This window comes from Leopardus geoffroyi, chromosome B4 (genome assembly GCF_018350155.1).
Source record: "Leopardus geoffroyi isolate Oge1 chromosome B4, O.geoffroyi_Oge1_pat1.0, whole genome shotgun sequence".
NCBI classification, from domain to species: Eukaryota; Metazoa; Chordata; class Mammalia; order Carnivora; family Felidae; genus Leopardus; species Leopardus geoffroyi.
The window spans coordinates 95579090-95602625 of NC_059341.1; the positions used below are offsets into that span (position 1 = coordinate 95579090).

The 23536-nt window shown below is 34.0% G+C and overlaps 1 protein-coding gene across 7 annotated transcripts in view; it reads left to right on the forward strand.

Moving 5' to 3' along the window:
- CNOT2 (CCR4-NOT transcription complex subunit 2) overlaps positions 1-23536 on the forward strand; it is a 133510-nt gene that overhangs the window by 87824 nt on the left and 22150 nt on the right. For 3 of the 7 annotated variants that reach the window (XM_045465394.1, XM_045465395.1, XM_045465392.1), the window contains 3 exons: positions 11049-11115; positions 21461-21608; positions 22342-22524. In XM_045465394.1, coding sequence (XP_045321350.1) covers positions 11049-11115; positions 21461-21608; positions 22342-22524 — 398 coding nt within the window. Of the gene's footprint in view, positions 1-11048; positions 11116-15345; positions 15485-21460; positions 21609-22341; positions 22525-23536 lie in introns of those variants that run through there. The other 4 variants (XM_045465398.1, XM_045465397.1, XM_045465396.1 and 1 more) reach the window with 3 other exon arrangements.

Genomic DNA, 23536 nt, shown 5'->3' on the forward strand with positions numbered 1-23536 from the left:
TGTGTTTACTTAGCAGTGTACGTCTGTGTCCTTCTGGTTCCTGAAAAATAGTATATGAATTGCAAAATACCGCCTTTAATCGAGTGACTGTATTTTAGGCCCAGTGCTACACCCTGGGGATACAATGGCCTATGGGAGCTTACATTCTAATGGGAGATAAAATGTCCTATAATTCTTAAGTTGGGATATGGTAATACTGTGGTAGGAAGTACTCAAAATCCTCTGGTAAACATGGTATTCTAGATTATCAGTTTTTTTAACTTGTGAAGTAACTTGTTTTAATATTAAAATATACACATAGAGTAGAAAGCAGATTTGCACAGATTTAAAGATGTAATGGCAAGATTTAGTGAAACCTTACCTTTGCTCTTTAATCTTCAGGGTGTAACCCTAAGCTTCAGTTAGTAAGAGTATCTCCTCTGTTCACCCATAGAGATGCTACTACAGAAAAATTTTGGAAGAACTGTATTCAAACATAGATGTTATGTTATAGAGGTGTGAATTAAGTGCTTTGGAAGGCTAGTAGTTCAGTAATCCCGTTTGGAATGAAAGGATTTCACACAGCCAAGTCATAATTAGCAAATTGATAAAATATTTTTAAATCAATTAATTGTTTTCAAATTCTAGTAAGCCTCTTTAAATTATACACTATATACTACAGTAGTCAAACCAGTTGCATTTTTGTATTTGTACCCACCCACCCTTTTTCTCTTTCCAACCCTTTATAAACTTGGCTATTCCTAATTTCCCTATCTATATAACAATCTATTCTAGTTAATAACCTAATGGGATTGTTACTGATATTTAAAGCACTGATAAAATTCTAAGATCTGTAAGAAACGCTCTCATTTTTCATTAAAGTCGACCATTAGTAAATTAATTCCTGTGTCTTACAATCAGTTTTTACCCCCTCCTATTTTGATGCGACTCCCCTTTATTTTTGTTTGAAAATTGTGTCATTTTGGCAACAGTGTGTCAGTTGTGTTATTAGGACTCTTTTCAAAATATGTGGTGACCTCATAATTAGTGTGCAGTTTAACAGCTGATAGAATAGTGTCATCTCATTAATTTTCTGTTACCTTACTGCTCTTCTGTTTGCTCTTGGATATAAATTATAATTGAGTTACGTTTTACTTAAGTTTCTATGTTTACGTCTTGGTCTTGTAGTTGAATTTGGAATATCTTCCGGCTAATGTTGGTTGCAAAAACTGTAACACTAATCCACGTGTATATTACTATGATTGTATAGGGAAAGTTAAGTCTGATGAAAAAAAATGGTAGTAGAATATTACTTATTGCAGAAAAGCACTCATTCTGATTAGGAAGATATGAAGCTTTCAAACAAATCTGGAATAAAATATGTACAGAGAATGACAAAGATGTATGTCTTCTAGAGAACAGAAATGCTGTATATCCAAGGTTTTTAGTCACCATTATTAAATACACTCACATATGTTGGTTACCATTCCTGTTCAGTCGTTTGTCACAAAAATAACACAATGATTTGCTTTAGAAAACTTTTTTTTTTTTAATTAAGAAGGTAATAAGACATAAGAAATTAGGCTCTAAAGCCTAACACTTATATGTGTTTGGATCTTGGCTTTGCCTGTTACCAAGGACTTCTCCAAGCCTCTGTTTTTTTCTCCTTTAAGCTGGGACAAATTTCTACTGTTGCTGGTACTTTTTTAAATAACAAAATAGTACCAGAGGTATTATACAGATTTTTAAAAACATGCATGAGAAGGGAGAAGAAAAATTACCCATAATTTTGCTGATCAGGAATAGTTTTCTGCTAAAATTTTGATTTAATACATTAAATATTTTTACTTTAAAAATGTTATCATGTAAATCTCGAACATATTAACGTATTTTCCACTAGAAAGTTTGTACCAGTTTTTACTCTGAGCAACGCTTTCCATGCCCTCAAAAATACCAGCTGTTACTTACCTCTAAGTCTTTGCAGTATACAGAAGAAACTTACTGTCTTAAAATATATTAAGACATTGTTAAATTTACACACATAGGCATGCACACACTCAAACACACATGGTAACATGTCTTTTCCATGTAGTTACTGGCCATTTGTATTTCTTCCTCTGTGGATTACCTATTTTTGTCCCATTTTCTATTTCTCTATTGAGATGGTAAGTCTTGTTTATTTGTTAGTGTTCTCCATAAATTAAGATTAATAGACCCTTGTGCTCCATTACAAATACTTTCCCAGTTTTTTTTTTTTTTTTTTTTTTGCTTACAGTTTAGGGAATGGTTTTTAAATGTAAAAATATCTATCATTCTTTCTGAATTTGACTCCTCAGAGTTTTTATTTTTATGCTTTTATGTTTTTGAGATCACACTTAGACTTTTTCCAGCTATTTTCTTCTGGCATTTTTGTGCTTCATTATTCACATGTAACTTAGTTCCCTTAGAAATATATTTTAGTTTGAAGTGTGAATATTGGTGCCTGGCTCTCCATCCGGCACTCCTCCCACCCTTTCAGGTTATCCAATATCCAGTTGTCCCAACACCATTTATAATTTAGATCACAGGTTAGAAAACTTTCCCATAAAGGACCAGATAGTAAATATTTTAGGGTTTATAGGCCAAGAGGCTAAATAAAGAATATTATGTAGGTATTTATATAACCATTTAAAAAGTAAAAAAAAAAATTTTTTTTAGTTCACACACCCTACAGATATAAGCTTTGTGCTGGATTTGGCCTGCAGGCAGGAATCTGCCCAACCCTGAGTTAGACCATTCATTTAAGGCTAATTGAAATCCTCCCTGCATATGTATTAATGTCTGATTGGGCCTGTTTCTAAACTCTTGTTCTGTTTCTCATGCTGATTCTGTGGCAGAACTGCAACATAGTTGAATTGCTGTAGCTTTATAGACAATTTTCACATCTTAGTCAGGTAAGGTCTTTCACATCCTTCTTTATAAAATATTTTTGACTATTGCACATTGATACCTATGGTTACCTTCTTTTAGAAGTCTGGTGTCTGTCTTCTGTTGTTCTGATGCCATTTTTTAATAAGTAGGGTTTTATGGTTGCCATTTTTGTTACATTTTTCTCATTGGTTTTTACTGATAGAATAGTTTGTATTTATTTTATAACCAACTACCTTACAAAACTCTTATTAGTTTTTGTTGATTGGGAACAGGGGCTCTTCAAGTCCTACTGTATGATTTTATATCTCACTCACATAATTTACTAACCAGGTGTCCTTGGGCAAGTTAGTCTCTTTGTGTCTCAGTTTTTTCATCTATAAGATAGGAATAACAGTATGATTCATAGGTGGTTATAAGGATTGAATGAATAAACATATGTAAAACTTTCAGAAGACCAGATAGTAAATATTAAATAAATTTTGCTACTAATATGAACAATAATAATGTTATTATTCCATTTGATTGTCTTGGGTTTTTTACATAGTTATGTATATCATCTGCAAATAACAATTATTTTACTATAAAACTACTGAGGAGAAAGCTTTTAAACGTAACAAATAGATGAGATAATTTTGTAATTTTTTTCTCTCTGGGAACAGTGAGAAAATAATTTCAAATTCTTATTTATGATAAAGAAAAACTGACCAGTGATTGAGTGAATCTGTATGCCATTTATTTAAAAAAGTCCTGGGGCGGCTGGGTGGCTAAGTGGATCCAGTGCCGACTTCAGCTCAGGTCACCATCTCACGGTTTGTGAGTTCGAGCCTCGTGTAGGGCTCTGTGCTGATGGCTTGGAGCCTGGAGCCTGCTTCAGATTCTGTGTCTCTCTCTCTCTCTGCCCCTCCCCTGCTCATGCTCTGTCTCTCGGGAATAAATTAATGTTAAAATTTTTTTTTAAAAAAGTCCTAGTGTACCCTATCCATATAGTATAAAATGTAAGTATCATATGCATGGTTGTAGAAGTATTTGGGAAGCTGTTCTTTATGTGATTGTGTACTAATTAAATTGCTAAGTAGTTCTTCAGGACTACTTCTTTTCCAAGGCCTTTTATTTCAAGAGATGCTTGTGTATGGATATGTCTTTGTATAGAATGCTGAATTTGGTATTTTGATGTATAAACACCATTTTATAAATATTACAGATATGTTATTTAAGCGTTTTCACAAGATTAAGTAAGAGGTAGATATGGGCTTGATTTCTTTTTTATTATAATTATTTTCTTTTTTTAAAAATTATTTTCTATTTGGGGACATTATGAAAGATGAAAAACATTCATATAAGATGTCAATAGACAGCTCTTTGGGGATAATATAATCTAAACAGCTTAGAGTTATTGTTGTTCAAATATATTTGTATTTGAATTGCTAGTCTATTTTCTAGTCCTGTGAATCTGTGCACTCAATTGATAATTCTTAAGCATAATCATTTTAGAAGCACAAACTCACGGGAACTCCTTTTCCCTTGCTTTAATATATGCTGTAAAGACACGAAATGTGACACCTGTTCCTTTTTAAGAAGCTCTTAAAACTGATAAGAGTAGGCCACTTTCTTATTTTGACAAACAGCAACCATTTTGAACTCATACCTAGCTTTTGTACTTGTGTTAGCCTACAGTAATTATGGCTGCTAGGATTTCTTTCAGACCAATTAATAACCAGTATTTCATTAAAACCTATTTATAAACTTGTATTATTATAAAATAAATTATTGTTGTCATCATCATTATTAGTATTAACTACATGTTGGAGTCCTGCTTGGCTGACTGTCCAGTTCATTAATTACACTCACATTTCTTTCTACCTGAAGACCTTGGTGTCCCTTTTTTTGTTTTGTTTTGTTTGTTTTTCGGATCTTCACATGGTTCTGTCTCACTATTATCTCTCACTATATCTACTAAAATGCCTTCCCTGAGAAGAAGCCGTCTCTCTTTGCCTAAGTAGCTTTGTGTATACTATCAGTACTACTCCCACTGTATCCTTCAAGATTCTTTCTTGCACTTTCATAATCATAGCATCTCTGTATCTGAAATACATCTTCATTAATTGTTTATTATCCTCTCTACTCCATTAGAATTTAGGTCTAGTTTACTGCTGTGTTCTTAGAACACATATATAATAATGCATATGAGTTAGTAGGCTGTCAGTGAGTTTTTGTTAAAGAAAGGGAGAGAAAGGAGTTGATATTGAAAAATAACAGTTAAGATTATTTGCAGATATTATTACCTAAAAAAACTCAAAAATCGCCTTTAAAACTTTAATTGAAAATGTGAATGTGTATAAATGTGTGAAATTTTTATGACAGTGATAACCTGATAGAGTTAAATGTAAATAATAAATCAGACTGTACTCTAAAGAAACTGGAATTAAATATCAAACCATTTGAAGGGAACGTTCTAAACCCCTTTACATTCATGGGCAGTCACATAATCTTCAAACTCCATATTTTTTTTTTTTAATTTTTTTTTTCAACGTTTATTTATTTTTGAGACAGAGAGAGACAGAGCATGAACGGGGGAGGAGCAGAGAGAGAGGGAGACACAGAATCGGAAACAGGCTCCAGGCTCTGAGCCATCAGCCCAGAGCCTGACGCGGGGCTCAAACTCACGGACCGCGAGATCGTGACCTGGCTGAAGTCGGACGCTTAACCGACTGCGCCACCCAGGCGCCCCCAAACTCCATATTTTAAAGATAAAAGCCTATTATTAAGGGGAGGGGGTTAAAATGATATAAGATACATCAAATTGTGATATATGTACAAAAAGAATCACAAAATGTTTCATCTCAATAATAATAATAAAAATTCATGGAGGGGTGCCTGGATGGCTCAGTTTGTTAGGCATCTGACTTCAGCTCAGGTCATGATCTCACAGTTTATGGATTTGAGCCCTGCATCAGGCTCTGTGCTATCAGCCTGCTTTAGGCTTGCTTCAGACCCTATGTCTCCCTCTCTCTCTGCCCCTCCCCTGCTTGTGCTCTCTTTCTCTCTCTCAAAAATAAATAAACATTAAAAAATATTTTTTTAATGTTAAAAAAATTCATAGTTAGAAAATGACATTTTATTTCTACATACTAGTAAGGAAGCTTTGTTTTTCATGGAAGAATAGCCAGTCTCTGAGGGAGTATTGAAGTAATTGCTGTAGAACTATATAATTAATTCAAACTTCATAGAAAACTATTTAGAAATGGATATTAAAAAAACCTTTTAGAAATGTGAACATTTTTTGAATTAGTCATATGCCTTCCTATATATTTGGCTCTCGTCTAAAATTCAGATAATATTAAGATGTTCATTGCCATACTTTGAATTTGAGTATTAAATGTTCTGTAAGAATTTACATTGACTCTTGTAGCATGCATTATACTTTTTGTAAATGCTCTTTTTAATATTTTTTTTATTTGAGAAAGAGCGTGCAAGCAGGGGACAGGCAAAGGGAGTGAGAGAGAGAATCCAAAGTAGGCTCCACACTCAGCACAGAGCCCAATGTAGGGCTCGATCCCATGACGCTGGGATCATGAACTGAGCTGCAATCAAGAGTCGGACACTCAACCAGCTGAGCCACCCAGGCGCCCCCAACAGTGCTTTGTAAAACTTAATGTTTTAGTCAAAATTATTTGAAATAACTAGTAAACCCATAACTTGTTTTTATCTGATTCATAAGGTACAAAGTCCTGTGACTTATTGGCTATTTTAAGTTTTTCTGATTATTCCCTCTCTTCTTCCTTCTTATTTTGGTCTTTTGTGTTATCTTCTTACAGTTTTTCTTTTTGTGTCTGTTTGCTAGATTTCGTTCTGACTTCAGTGGTTTCATTTTTTAAACCGTACTGTTTTTAATTTTAAAAAGTTCTTCAGATTCTGTCATAGGTTGAGAACTTCTTTTCTGTTATGTTTTTTTCCTGTTTGTAGATATATAGTTAAAGTTATACTTCTTTGTTACTTTTGTGCTGGATTAATAGCAGCATGTTAGGAACTGTTCTGTCCATACCTTTACGTATATTATACAGTGAATTTTTTTAAGGGTATTTAAAAACTTGTTTTAATTTTTAAGTGCTTTTGTGATCAGGGAATTTTTATTTAACCAAAATTTCTTGCATTTTGAAGACATTTGTTATTAGAAAATAAATTCTTGACAAAACTGATTTTAGTGTTTAATATGTTTTGTGAGTGAAGGTACATTTATTGAAGGGAATAATGGAGAGGTGGTCACTGTTGAGAAGCAGAGAATAATTAACACCTTTGTGTTGTTATGGATTGCTGACAGGAGCCACATTTGTTTATTATTAAATTTTTAACTATTTATTTTCATATATATTTTTAAAACAAAAAATTTTTAGACTTTTTTCAGAGTTGTATCTAGTAAATACAACTGTATCTTTTAAATACTGTGTCTAATTTATCGATTTTCTTAACATTGTATATAATAAAGGATTAAATGGGCTTTTTGTTGGGTCACGAAAATAATTAAATCACATTACTATTTCTTCTAGCTGCTTCCTGGTTTTTGTTGTTGGTTGACTGCAGTGTGTTTTATAGACTGTTTGAAAAATGAGAAAGACTGATTGAAATGATGGTTTTGGACTGGGAACATGGTAACCTTGTTGGTTTCAGCATTCTACTGATTGTGTGACATTTAATTTTTTTCTACCATTTCCCCCATCTGTGAACATAAGTTCTTATTTTGCCTGGAATTTGTGATGATGAACTTCTTTCTTTAGCTTCTTAGACAAAAATTAATATAAATGTAGGGTACTTTTCAGTAAGTTCCCCAAAGGCTGAATGACCCTCTGCCTGCTGTTAAAGGGAGTCCTGCATTGGGAGGAAAATTAGATTATTAGCAGCAGTTGCTACCATTTACTGAGCACTTACTATGTGCCATATCTTATCTCATTTAATCTTCACTTCAACTCTATGAGGTAGGTAGTGTTACTTCCATCTTACAGGAAAGAAACAAAGGCCCGGCTCTCCCATAGGTAAGTGGCAGAACCAGGATTCAAACCTAGATTTTTTTTTTCTGACTCCAAAGCTGGGCTTATGTTGCATTCCCTACTGTAATGTGCCTATTGATCTCAAGTTTCACATTTTTCTAAGAAATTTATATTATTAACTTTCAGCATTTAAAATATATGTAAGTTTTCTGTTGTCTGTTAATTGTAGTTCTTGCTGTACCATGGTACATTTCTTACACATTTTCTTTGCCCTTATAAATAGCATTTCTATCCATTCACGTTCCTTTATTGTGTGTTAATACATTTTTAGCACTGACATATTTCATGAAGCATGCTCTCAGAGTTTAAAAATACATACCATTAGGGACTAGTTTTATAAGAAATCATACATTTGTATTTTTGACGTTTTGAGGCAGTCATTTTAATATCTGTTTGCATAGCTAATTAATGCTTATTTTACATGGATGTTTTGAAGGTTATAAACTCTTAAGTTTAATAAAACTACTTTCCTATTCCTGTAGAGTATCGTTAGTACTAACTTTCTTCATGTTCTCTCACACATAGAGAAAATGGTAATATTTATTACGTCACACTGGTAAATGGGTCACCCTCCTGCTCTTCGTCTCCAGTACTAGACTCAGGGAGCCATGCCCCTCTCTACCTTCATGCTGTGCCTCCCTCCCTCAGCCTCCTGCTGTTGTGAGGGCTGATATCTTGGCACATCTGTAATTTCTGTGTGTATGTAAACTTTGTGAGAAAGTGGACGAAAATGTCTCTTTGGAGTTATGTATTTAGTAAACATAATTTTATATTTAGTAAACATAAATTTCTGGGAAAAGTAAAATTTTTAAGAGGTCCTTCTAAAATATTCACATTGTGGATCATTCTGAGACATGTATTCATATTTTCCGATCTCTTATATTTGAAGCTTTTGGAAACTACTCTTTTACTTTTATTTGTACATTGATAACAGAAAATCATGATTTTAAGTATTTTATATAAGCCTTTTATCTTCTGTCACCAACTAAAGCTTTATTATATGTTACACATTTTCTTTGATTTTTTTTTTTTTTTTTTTTTTTTTTTTTTTTTGTAATTTGGAAATGAGCCTTTTAAGGTGCTTAAAATATTTCCAGTTAGTTGGCAACAGTAATGATGATTGTATCTAACAAAAGAACTTGATCAGGCATAAAATGCGTATTCTTTTAGTTTGATTGGTTAGATGGTGTACCCTCTGGATTTGAGAAGGAATATTTATAAGGTTTGAGGCTTTTTAAAAAATTTTTTTTCTATATTTAAATACTATTTTCTGAGTAGTGTGTTACTCAGCCCTACCTCAGGAGAGTGATGTATATCATTAGTTTAAAACTATTGTATGAAAGTTTTTGTGAATTTTTGAATAATTTGAACACCTCAGAATTTTGACATGAAAATAGCATGAAATGTGCATTGTAAATTCTCTATGTAAGTATTGCTACTTCTGATTTCCCTAATGTAGTCGATATCAGCACAGTTCTTCACTGGATACCAGAGTGGCCTGATAGTTCCCTGTCTGGTGACTCTTTACCCTCTTCCTTTTCTCTAAACCTCAACCATTTCAGCAGGACATCAAATAAAGTTGCTTCTGCCCCAGAGTGCCTCTCTTTTATAGTCCCACTTCTGCTGTTCTGGCTTAGTAACTTACGTCTCCATACATTTTTGCTGTTGGAATTATCATCCTAGGGCACAGTTTGATCAAGTCACTTCCTTGTTTAATATTATTTTTTCTCTTTGTTGCCATAGGTGGTAGTCATCTGGCCCCAGCATATTCTTTTATTTTCCTTTCTTCTGTGTATGCCCAAATGCACATAGGTGTATAAGCCCCACCTCCCTTCACTAATTACATGTTATGAAATCACTGGTGTTTTTTATTTTGTTTGTATTCTAATCCTGTCACTAACTTTCGTCATACTTTTACTCACTGCGTATTCTCAGCCTGGAAGATCCTTCATCTGTACCCACATCAGATGTTACTGCTCTATAAAATATTCCTGTTACCTCACCCTCATTTAGAGTTATCTTCCTCTGGTGATACTTCAGAGCATTTACTGCATTGTACCTTAGAGTATATTAGGTGTATAATTCATTCTCTTGTACTAGAGTGTAACTCTTAAGATGATATGGCCCAAGGTTTATATAGTTAAATTATTTTGGTGGTTGCTTAATATAAGAGAATACACAAACATACACTTAAGTGTACACATTTTTATTTACTCATTTTATCTACTTTGTGTATAGCACTGCCACATGCAGTGCCCAGTCTCTGTGAGGAAATAAAAAATGAATATATATAACATGTTCCATGAATATAACATGCCTTCAAAGAATTTATATTCTACTAGGAAAAAAAGACACTGATGCAATAAATTGAAAGACGTTGATAAGTGCCAAAGTCACATCACTCACTCACCATATACATTATATACTATGTCTATATATAGTATATGTAGTATATGTATATGTATATGTAAGTATTTTGTGTATGTAACTTACAAGTTACATATACTTACAAGTATATGTAAGTAATTTTGACTTGTCCTTTGGTATTGGGCCCTCTGCCCACTTACTATATGATTGTATGCATGTTTGTTACATTTTTCTACCCATTTGATACACACCAACTATTTGCAAATATAAATGTTAGGAAATATTCTTACAAAATATAAAACTTTCCTACTTAGGTAATTTTACTTTCAACTTTTAAAAACCTGAATTTAGAATTTAGCTTAGTATATTATCTAAGAATCAAGTAATTTCACTGACAAATGTATAGAGGCTGACTTTTTAAGATGCTGCCTTCATGGTTTTGTTAGCCTAGTTTTTTTTTTTTTTGTTTTAAGTGAAATAATGATGCTGCTGTAGTTTTATTTGGAGTAACTTGAAACAAAACTTGTAGTAATCAGAAATTAGTTTTATAGGTACATTTTGATTTCATCCAATTGTGATATTTTCTCTAGAAACATGGAATTCATTATGTAATATTTGTTTTGTGATGTTTTGAAGAATTAGAAATGTGTGTTGACTCTCCCATTATGATATATTGTACAGATTTGTAAAGTGTAAATGCATTGCTCTGTGTACTTTCTTTACGCTCTAATATAATTAATTTGTTTCTAGATGCTGGCATCACCATCTACGTCAGGTCAGCTGTCTCAGTTTGGGGCAAGTTTATACGGGCAACAAAGTAAGAATTTTGTATTTATTCTGGGATACTTGATTTAAGACAAAGATAACTACCAAGTAAAGAACAATCAGTGCTGCCCTTGTGGGTCAGTTCTAGGATTTAAAAGAAAAGATTTTTAATTTTCAGTTTTCCTTATTTCACTCACATAGCAAAACTTATTATTTCAGACCTAATTCAAAATTTGTTGTTATCTGGATATAGGATAGATTGAAATTTATTTTTACATCTTTTGTATCTGTACATTCCTTTGTTAGTACAGTGTTTTTTGAAGAAAAATTTGCTAAGCAAATAAATAATAGACATTCTCTGTGTTTTCAGTTAGAGGAAGTTAAAACATTTTTTGTTTGGTCAGTTGAGTGGATTGTTTTGTTTTGTGTTTTTTGGCTTTTTTATTAATGAAAGACCATAACAATTTGTGAAATGTTCTCTTTGTTTAGCACGTATTTCTTCTTTCACTCTAGCTCAGTCTGGATATAGAACATATGTTTTTGACTCACAGTTCAATGCTTTTTCCAAATATAAGATTGAATTTCTTTTTAAGTACGGTAATGCTTTTATAGCGCTTAGCACAGTGCCTGGCGCATAGTAAGCGCTCAATAAATGTTAGCTATGATTATCACATAAAATTTTTATAAAACTAAGTAATAAAATCTTCCAATTTTTTTCAAATTAATTGTCCACACTGTTAAATATTAATAAGATTTTATTATCTCTAATTTTCTAAGATTTTATTATCTGATTAATGTCAGAGACTGATGTCTCATCTCTGTTAATAGAAGGGGAATGTTAAAAGGGATATAAATTCCCACCAAAGATTACAGAAATAAAGTTACTGGAGGAGACAGTATGCTCACTGAGGATCTTAAGCAGCTTCAAATAAAAATCAGTTATTTGATTTGGGACCCTTTCCCAGTATAATAAAAAGCAAAATTTTGATAGGTATCAGAATAGTTCGTCAGACCACTTTATTGTTCAAATTTATTTTGAAGGTTAGCAGAGGGAGGAACTTATTTTGTTAGACAAATATAGTTTCCATCTACTTTATTCTTCCTTCCTCTTTTGCTGTGGGGTGCAATTTTGTTAATACAGAATTAGTAAATAAAATTATTAATTGCATATAGTTTTAGCACTTTTCCTGTAGTCATGTAGAAAATATTTTTTAAAAAGCTTTACATTGCATAAAAGAGGTGTTGCTTATTTATCCACAAATGTTCATTCTGATTGTTGAGGGGATGTTATTAGCTAGTAATTTGTTTCATTTAGCCTGTGTTTTAGTATGAAACCTACTACTTTCACTGTTCTGGCAGTCTTTACCATGAAAATATCTAGTTATTTTAAAGCTACCCTTATCTCTATAGAGTAACTGCAAAGAACTTACTTTGTTTTCTTTTTAAAGCCCACAATTTATCACAGCAGAAAGTAGATATGGAATGGAGAAAAATGATACTTGAGAAGCTAAGGTTATTTATGAAGGAGAATGGCAATTATTTTACAGTATAATCAGCTATATGGACTTCTAAAATCTGCTGTAATTTTTTACCCTGCAAATGTGAAATTGTAATTGGGTTAAGATATGGAATGGGTTAACATTTGAAATACAATTTTTTATTGGTATCAGATACTTAATTAACTTCTTTATGTGTGTAAAATGGTTGTGTTAATTATTAAGAGTATACAAAGATTAATGAATGAACAAAGTTGTTTTCATTAGATAAAGTATTTTGTACTTGGTCATTTAAAAAGAAATCACATATGACAGATATTTCCTGTTGGAATTTAGTATAGTAAATGGCTGTATTCCTCCTGTAGCATTGGTGAACCAGCATTTTCAATGCATGGCTCAGTCTTTTAACTAAGACATCGTAGGTATTAGTCTACAGAAAAATTGACCCTTAGGTCAACTGGAACTGAAATGTCTCAAGTCAGGGTACAGTTATTCCTTTCCAGGGTATAGATCTAGAAGGTACAACTAGTGAAAAAAAGACAGGGGCTGGATTCCCAGTCTCTGTTCATTAGGATAGACCCGAAAGGGCCAAATATGTCATTTAGCTGCTAAGTAGTCTGAACACCTTGTCAGAGAGAACACCAGCTACCCTGTGGGACTTGAGGCTCTGGGTTTCAGTAGTATAAATTAGTCAGAATGTTAATACTTGAGAAGCTAACCTCAATAAAGGATAGTGAGATAGAAGGAATAGTAGGTGGGATAGATTAGTGACATTCTTCTTATGGTAACTAATTCTAATTGTGCATTAGGCTTGATATAACTTGCCTCCAAAGTGTATTAAATACTACCATTCACTCTGTATTCAGATTGGCAAAGTTCAGCAGGAATTTGTACCATTAAAATGGAGGTCTACCATCTGTTTTGTGTTCTTTTTTTAATTTTTATTTCCTTAACATTTATTCATTTCTGACAGAGACGAGCGTGAGTAGGGGAAGAGCACAGAGAGAGGGAGATGCAGAATCTGAAGCAGGCTCCAGACTCTGGGCTGTCAGCAGAAAGCCCAATGTGGGGCTTGAACTCATGAGCCATGAGATCATGACCTGAGCTGAAGTCGGACATTTAACTGACTGAGCTACCCAGGCACCCCGTGTTTTGTGTTCTTGATGATTACAGAGGTTAGAGGTGGAGAAGGAAGAGTAGCCTCCAAAACTGACACTCACAGAGATTAAACAAGGGAGGACGTTCCTCTTGGAATGGATACAGGCCTGGTGAAGCCTACATTTTGCCTGATTTGTGTGGAAGTAATTGTGTAGTACATAAGGGTACCTAGAAGATGCTGGGCTAGGAGCTTGTATGATCACAGGTTCCAGTATAGTCTGACTGTATCCAAATATGTAACTTACTTTTCATCTACGAGTTCATGTGAATACTGTGCATTAAATGATAGCTATAGAAGCTATTGAATGGAATCTTGTGTTCAAGTTGCATAATGTTCTCTACTTGTCATCTTTGCATGTGTAAGATTTTGGGTATGCCTTATAGGTTTAAAGACCCCCTTGGGCTTCCCAAAGCTACCAACTAGTTTGGAATTAACAAGGAACCAGGAATTAATCTCTCCGCAATATTCAGTGCATTGAAATTAAATGGTAGTAAAGTTGGAGTGACTTCTTCTTTCTTACCAAAAAGATTTAGAGCTTTGGAGAATTGGACAGAAGGGAAACTACTATTTACTGAGTGCTTCCTATATGCCTATTATCTTATAGGCACATAGGTTAACTAGCTCTCAGGATGAATCCATGATAAATATTTGTATCTGAATTCTCTGAGGACCTGGGTCATTTGCTGGGGAAAGAAATAAATTTGTCTTTCTGGGATCTGGACTCCTGACTTGAGAGCAGTTGGCACATTCTCATGCTTTGAACAATATCCTCCTGTTTTAAGAACACCTAGATGAAGGCTGTTTTGTTTTGTGGAGAACCAGAGCACAGGTGGGTGATTGAGAAGTGGTGCTGTTGACAGTGTATTTAGGCAGATGACACATTTCAGAAAATTATAGGACCATTTAACAGATACTTGAATTAATACTGAATGCTCTGGGAGTTCTTGTTCTCAAGCACATGTTATAGTTGGGGAGGTCAAGACATTTATATGTAAAATGTTACATAACAGCCTACAATGCTAATACATAGGTTAAAAAGTATTGTGTTGAATGGTATGGACAGATTTAGGGTTTAGAGAGAAAAAAAGCACAGTAAGCTTCAAAAAGAAGATAGGAATTGAGTTTAATTGGAACTTACTGAGTGCCTACCATAAAATGAATGGCATAATGTTGCCTAGTGCAGATGTGTGGTAGAAGAGGTCATTCTGCTGTATATACACTGTATGTACAGTGTACCTACTGCTGTGATGTTACTGCCTTTATTTATTACATGTCTTTACTGCCTTTGTATCCTCTGTATTCTGTACATCTCAGGCACTCAGTAAATGTTTATAGAATGCATGTTGAGCAAGCTATAGTTAATCTGGTAGATAAGTACACAAGGTATTTTATTACAAAGCAGAGGAGGAAGGACCGAGTTTTCTGGCTATTTCAGAGGTGGGAGTAATCACATATCTTGGAGAATGATCAGGAAAGCATTTACAAGTGAAGTCATGTTTAACATTGGCCTTAAACAGACTGTGGGGTAAGGTTGTTCTAGTGGTGGGAGCAACACCTACAGCATGGGGTAATTTTGAGGCAGTCTAGTTTATCAAGGCAAGGGAAACCTCTTAGGCTATTACATTGGTTTCATTCAAGAAGTATGATCTTTATAGTTCTGTGGGATATATCTCAAGATCTTTACCATTTTTCAAGGTCAAGAACACAAGCATACAGTTTTCCTGCAGAAAACAACGATTTTGTGAAAACCATTACTTCATTAGACTGTAAGTTTATTTTCACCTTTAGGACCACCTGTTGACTTTTTTTTTTTTTTTTTTTTTTGCATAGGTGTGTTTCACATCCCACCTCACCCACCCCCAGAAAGTTAATACTTACTGCATATTTACTATGTGTATGGTGCTATTTTAAGTACTTTATAGGAATTAACTCATTTCATCTTCACAACTATCCCAAGAGAGGTTAAGGGATTTGCCCAAGGTTTTACAGGCAGTAAGTACTAGAGCCAGGATTCTATTACTTAGTAAGTGTAACTGTGTGAACATCAGTTGAGAACAGAAGTTTCTTTGAATCCTGGATGTTACATATTACTTACTGAATGTCATGACCCTAGATAGTGGGCTGTTAGCACATAATAGAAACAACAAATGTTAAATCCACAGATTTAAAGAGTTTTCTGACCAGGGCATGGTGGTAGTATTTAGTTGGCTACTTCTCCCATGGGTGAAATATTATTCTAGGATGTAAGAGTATGGCAAATAACAAAGATCTTGTTTTCATGGAGCTTATATTTTAATGGGGAAAAAATAATTGTGCAGACAACTAGGAAATAACATGATTCTGGTAGTAAGCACTATAATAATTAAGTCAGGTTAAGGGATGAGTGGATGGAATTAGTATTTCACATGGAGCAGTCAAAGAAGTTATCTCTGAGGAGGTGATATTTGAATGGAAACTTGAATGTTGAAAAAGGGACATCTTTGGAAAGATCTGGGGGATCTTTGGAAAGATCAGGTACAGACGACAGCAAATGGATCCTCATCAGAATGTAAGAATGAACTTAATGAGTTAAAGGAAGAGTGAGAGGGCCAGTGTAATGAACAAAGAAAGTAGAAGATTAATGGGGGTAGCAGGTGTCAGATCATGGAGTCTTGTAGAGATTTTATAAAGACTTTGGATTTATTCTAAGTTTAATGGAAGGATTTTAAGATACAGTTTCATTTTTAAAAGATCATTTTGCTCTGTAGCAAAGGGACTGAGTGGTGAGGGCCAAATGATAAGAAGAGAAAGACACTGCTACTGCTGCAGCATTCCAGACAGCAAAATAGGCTTGGGCCGGGGATGGAGGTGTTAGGAAGCGGTCAGATTTGGGATATTTTGGAGATAGAGCTAATATGGTTTGGTGATGTAGGATGTGAAAGAGACAGACCAAAGATTTCTAAAGTTTGAGACCCGCATTACTTTGTGAATGGGTGCCATGAATCTAGAGTGGGAACTTAGGTTGAGGAGGAGTAAGCCAAATGTTGTCAGGTACTCTCAGCTGGTTCCAATATAGCAGCAGCTTTTCATAGTTGAGAATGGCGAAGCCAGTTAACTCCATCCATGTTTCTTTCTTGTTCTATACATCCTTAGTACCCAGAAGCAAGCCCATTCCTCCTCCACGCTATATATCACTTGTCCTCATTTTCATACATCTTACTGTTTTCTCACACTGACTTGTTACAATGTTTTTACCCACCTGACTCATCATCACCACCATCAAATACCTGACTAGATCTCTTTCGTTATTTTAATTCATGTTCTATCTCCTCCAGAAAATATTTTCTGATTCCAAATCCATTTTACTTTCATATCTGAGTTAGTGGTCCCTCCCATATACATCAGGGCACACTGTGTATAGTGTAAACACCTGTTTTGTGGCATTTAAAAAAAAATCTATACTTCAACAGAATAAGACAAGGGAAAGTATTCTAGGTTGGGAGATGGATACGAATAAAAGTTCAGGGACAGATTTGGAGAGAGGACCAGGGAAAAAAGGAAGATTGTTCAATGAAGCTGTGGGGGGAAGCAAAGATTAGAAGAATCTTTTGGGTCATGACAGAGAATTTTAAAAGACTAAACTGTGATTGGATTTAATACTATCGGACAGTGATTCTCAACTCTGGCTGTACCCCTAAAAACACCTCGAGAATTTTTAAAATCCCACTGGCTATGAATTGCCTGGATTCAGACTAAGTGACAATTTCTGGGTAGGGGACCCAGATTTTAAAGTTCCCCAGGTGATGTAAGCGTTAGCAACTACTATAAGAAGTGGAAAATAATTGGTTGAAAGTAAGAGTCAAGAAATTGAATCATTATATTCTTCATTATTTGTGATCTTGGGTAGGTAACTTAATTCCTAATGTTCTTTATCTGTAACTTTGTTGGATGATCTCTGTGGAGACTTTCCTATTTCTAAAATCCTTTGATTTTAATGAAGGAAAATGTATAACAAAATTATGTTGCAGGGAAGATTAATCAGCTAAGTGCAGGGCAGACTGGAGGTAAGAAGATATGAGGACAAATTGGAGGTTAGAAGGTGGTTATTCATTGTTAGTGTGGGCAGGACAGTGAGTTCCTAGGAGAAGCTAGTTGCTTTGGAAATGGAAAAGGGGGCACATTAAGCCCTCTTGCACCAATTCATAGATTTTCTACCCTTTCCTTAATAAAGATTTCAGGAGACTTCATTTAAGTGTGAGTGTTCAAGGGTTTGGTTGCTATGACTAGTTTTTTTTTTTCTTGTAACTTGTATTATTAATATTTGTTTTTAGCAAAATATTGAATAAAGGATGGCGTATTTTGCCATAAAGTACTTAACGGATGTGCTGTTAACCAGTTTGTGCAGTGGAAATAATTCATAGAAACATTTCTTAGATCATATTCTCTTGGATTTCTGAAAAATGATCAATAAAAAATTGAATTCATTCTCTGTTTAGCACCCTGCCAAATTAGAGGTAGGAATCTACTTGGACTATGTTCATATATTTTTCCTAATACTGTATTATTCTTTATTAGCAATTTGTCAAATTGAAAGAAAAATTTGATTCAGAACTATAAAGTTTTTAACTACTTTTTAACTTTTCATTCTTTTATACCTCATAATATTTTTTACCTGTTGTAGTTATTTTATGCCAAATTTTTTATGAGATCTTTTTTCCCCCACTTTTTCTTTTAGATTACACATCTTCTTCTTGGTATAGTATTTTGGAGAAGTTTTTTTTTTGTGTGATTGTTTCTAATTATATCATTAAAAGAGTAGTTTTCCCTCTTTGACCTTACCCAGTTGTAATTGACTCATGTTACTCAAATTTAATGATTTAGTATATTTTGTTTCCTAAAAATAAGTCTTTGTATGTTCTTATTCAGTGATACTCTGTTTTAAAAGAATTCAGTTTTTAATTGAATTTGAAATAGCTTGATTAGTAAGTTATTCAAAGCTTGATGATCCAGTTTGAAAATGATGCACTCCTCTTATTTTTCATAACTACCTCGTTCAAAAAAATGCAACTCAGACTGATTGAACTTACCTGTTTTATGAAATTGAAGAGTGTTAAAGGAAAAATAAAAGTAAACACTGATCTTTGAGTTTATGTCATACTGTCTTCCTCCATTCTCAGCACTATAAATTAACTCGTGTGCCAGTAGCCAGTCGACTAAATAAATAACCGTAGCCATTCTTGTTTCTGTCTCCAAAAGTTTTTTGCTAATGTTCAGATAATCTGTAGTCTCTAAGATATTTCTGAAGTTCTAAATTTTCATAATACAGCATAGAATATGTATATGAAGGATTGAAGTAAACAAATCTTAATGAGTCTTTAGTAAGGTATACTGATTATTAGAAAAGAGCCAAAGGATACTTGATTTTTTTAGAAAGTGTATGTTTATTTATAGTGCTGAAGGTATAAGAGTGAAAAAGAAAGGGAAAGTAAAATTAGAACTAAAACTTGACAGGTATAAAGACAGGAAGAAAGAAGATGGAGGGAAAAGACCGAAGGGATGGAGGTTTAGAAAAATTTTGAAGAGAGGTAAATATTTTTGGGGGGGGGGTAAGGCAAAAGAAAACAAAATAGAGGTGTCTCAAATTGGTAGACACTCACAAAGAGTGTTCACTTAGTGTTGTATTGGGCTCGCGTAGGGTTTCCATGAAGAATACTAGGAGTTAAGAGATCTAAATTCTAGTCTTGGTTCTTTGTGTCACCTTGGAAAAGTCAGTTAACTCATCTGAGCTCAGATTCCTCATCTGTAAAATGCGAACATTGGACTAGGTGATCTTTAAGGTCCCTTCTGGCTCTAAAATTGTGTAATATTTCTTGGTGGTCAGTAATTGTGTGAAACACATTCCTGTTGTTAATTCACAGCTATTGCTGATTTTAGGACAGCATATTTGGGGAGAAGGATGTAAACTCCCTAAGGGTAGGAGCCTTTTCTGTCTTGTTCACTGCTGTATCCCCAGCAGCTAGCACAGTAGTTGGCACATAGGAGGCACTCAATAAATGTTTGTTGAATGAGTGATATGAAAAGTATCACTTTGGTGGTTCCTTATGGGAGCATCTAGAGGACCTAGAGGGAAACTAGAGTGGATGAAGAGAAGGAAAAGACTGATTTCTTCTGAAGAAATCTTATATGGCTGATTTTTAATCTCGTTTTTCCTTATTTTGTCCTGATTCAGAGAAAGTGTCTGCAGCTAGCGGTATATTAATGGTCACAAAACTTTTAGTGACCAGACATACATATGGTGAACTACACCAACATATAATCTAAGCCAGTTAGTTCCCTTCATGTCACCTAAAGAAAAACAGAACCAGCCTCTGTTCCTCATGGAACCTGTCTGAAAAGAGTACACATAGAATATATTGAGTTGGTTTATTGGCTTCATTCACTTGGGAAGCCAAGTTAGGCTATAAGCCAAGTACTGAGGCCCCCAGATTCCAGTGAAATCTTTGTGATCCACTGGTATCCTTGGGATAGAAGATAGTACGTTGTCATGCCAAAGATAAATTTTGCAAAAGTTCTTGAGGTAAAACATTCAGAAAATATATTTACTCTAATTTTTTGGAGGTTATAGTTTCAAAATATTCAGGTCCTTGAAATTCTGGCTCCTGAAGTTAGACCAAAAAGGGAAGAAAAGAGTCACTTTAAATCCCTAGCACTAAAGCAATCTGTGTATTCATTAGCTCTCTCCATCTTATCATTTTTATTTAACTTCCAGTTCAGAGTAAGTTTAGTTGACTGACAGGCAATTTCACAGCTGACTAGAAATAGAAAGCACCAAAAAGTGTGGGTCAGGAAGATGGAAGCATTCATAGGCAGATGTGATAACTGGTGACAGCAGGACATCCTTAATCTGAATGGGGAAAGGGCAGAGAATCTAAACACCTAGAATATCAGATATCCCTGATAACTTCTGAATCATTAAGAAATTAATAATTTATATTTCACATTAACAGAAGTTAGGAAATCTGTCAGACGTTTCTGAAATAAGTTTATCCCAGTTAATTTTTTCTGTTTTGTAGCTGAATGCTAAAACTTCAGTAGTCTGTAAAATGTACCTGTTGGAATACATGCATCCTTGCATCTGGCCCCAGAAGTACGAGATAATTATATACAGGGTCATTGTACTTTGGAAACTTTTAAATGTTTTAAATTCTTGTCTCTTATATCAGCTTGAGTTTTTTTTTTAACAGTTGCTGACATTTTATGTTAGATTTGTAAAAATTGTGATGTTGAGAAGTATGTATGTATAAACAGTAGAGATTTCTTAAATGCGTTTTAAAAGGATCATATAAAAATTAAAGCTACATCAGCAAGGTGGGGTTAAATGTCTGTGTTCCTCAGTTTTGATTTAAAACATAAAAACATAAAACTGCAAATTTCTTAAAGCCATATTTGTACAAAATGTTTTTATTGAGACATAAGTCATCTAATTTGTTAAAACCTTTGGCAGACGTAGTCTATTGTAAAATAGAAATATGAAAGATACAAATATGAAGGCGATATCCATTCATAATATTAAATTTCAGACTAGAACCTTTTTGTTAAAATCAGATTCCATTTGGAGTGAATTGAATATATCCATTTAAAACTTGCATATTATATTACATGTTAGGTCATTTAAAAATGTTTTAAATTGCCAACTCCAGAAGATGGATAACAATTTCATTCCTGATGGCAATGAATTTCCTTCTTCTGAATTTTTTTAATAGGTGCACTAGGCCTTCCAATGAGGGGGATGAGCAACAATACCCCTCAGTTAAATCGCAGCTTATCACAAGGCACTCAGTTACCGAGCCACGTCACGCCAACAACAGGGGTACCAACAATGTCACTTCACACGCCTCCATCTCCAAGCAGGTATTTATTGATGGACCAGAATATTTCTCAAAATGTATCTTTGTAGAGTAAGCAACTTTCTAGTTTTTAATAAGATAACTAATTATTTGATTTTTCTGGTTCAGTGCCTTTCACTGAGGAAAAGAAAGTTAATACCCTATGCTCCTTTTATTTCATTGCAAATTGATAAGTATAGTGTAAGATGTTCTTATCCTGCATCTAGCATACTGGTTGTCAGCTGGGTAGGTATCCAGGCTTAATCACCACCTGGGGAGCTTTATCAGAAGCCAGCTCTCTTCCTCAAAAGAGGATGTGTAATTTAAAATCATTCCTCAGATAATTCTGATTATTGCTCCCTCAACACACATTCATTGTTCCAGTGAGTAAAACAAAACAAGATTACATAGATGATGCATATTAGCATGAAGAAGATAGAATGGCATACATTTCGAATGAACTTATTTTAAATATATGTGTGAAATACATTTGTATTATTCTATATCATAGTCACAGCAATAATTTTCTCCTCTTAAATATCACCTTACATTAGTTCTGCCGTAATTTACCCAATTTCTTGTTGGTTTTACTTTTCTTTTCAAAGAGCTAGAATGACCAGACAAAATAAGTAATGAAAATTAGCAGTGTAATTTGAAAGTGTATTTGAGGTTCTGGGGTCAGGCTGATTGATTATTTACAGAGAATTTTAATGAGTGATTGTAGAGAGCTTATTTAGTATAATGGACTTCTTTTTCAGGGGTATTTTGCCTATGAATCCTAGGAATATGATGAACCACTCCCAGGTTGGTCAGGGCATTGGAATTCCTAGCAGGACAAATAGCATGAGCAGTTCAGGGTTAGGTAGCCCCAACAGAAGCTCGCCAAGCATAATATGTATGCCAAAGCAGCAGCCTTCTCGACAGCCTTTTACTGTGAACAGGTAAGATGTTTATTGATAATGTGTATAATTGTCTTTCTGGGTGTTTTCAGATTTGCCTTTTCGTATTCAACATTCTGTTTCTTGAGTCTTGGCTTCTGTCTCATAAGTATGTTTCATCGTATTTTTATGACCAAAGATTCTCTTTCTGTTACACATTACAACTTTAACCTCCCCAAACTAAAGGCATGTTCTTTTGAAAATCAGTTTGATTGTAGAAAGCACATTAAAGCTTTTTGTTGTTGTTAGAAAAGAATTGTTCTTAAGTTGCCACCAGGCAAATTTTTATTGATAGGTCCTTCCTCTGTTAAATGAGGCTGGCTACTTAATGTGGTAAGAGTTCCAGACTTATGAATAGTACCAGGGATATGTTTGACTATTACTGCCTTGCTTCACTTATGCTTTGGTTCAGTACCTTTTCAACTAAAACTCAGTTTGGTGGTTTGGAGACTTAGTAACCAGAGACTTTTTAAGACTACATCTACAATATTTGAAAATAGTGTCATGTCCTGGGGTTTAAAACAAGATGAGCTGTGTGCTTTACACACCTTTTTGTACTGTCCATTTGCATGTTTACTATGCAGATAATAATGACATTATGAAGACCAGTTGTCCATCTTGTTAAGATTTTTAAGCTGTTCAGATAATTTATATGAGAGTGATGACTACAGTATAAGGCTTTGTATCTTGCAAAAATAGCATTTAAGTCTGCCATTTTTTTTAAAAAATGGGGAACTGTGGGAGGAAAAAGGATCTTGACCTATTTGCTATCATCTTACCCATTTAATTCACTTTATCTGTTACTTGTAAAATCTGGATTCAAATAGGTTATTAGCACATTTCCTGTTTGATCTTCATCCCATAAACTCCAGTTCTTTTATTTAGATTTATGAGTATTTCTCTTAATAATTTTACTGCTTTTACTTTTTTAAAAAAATTATTATCGTAAAGGGTTATCAATTCTTATCTCCTTGATAGCTTCCTAATCATACACTTCTTGGGCTTTATCACATCT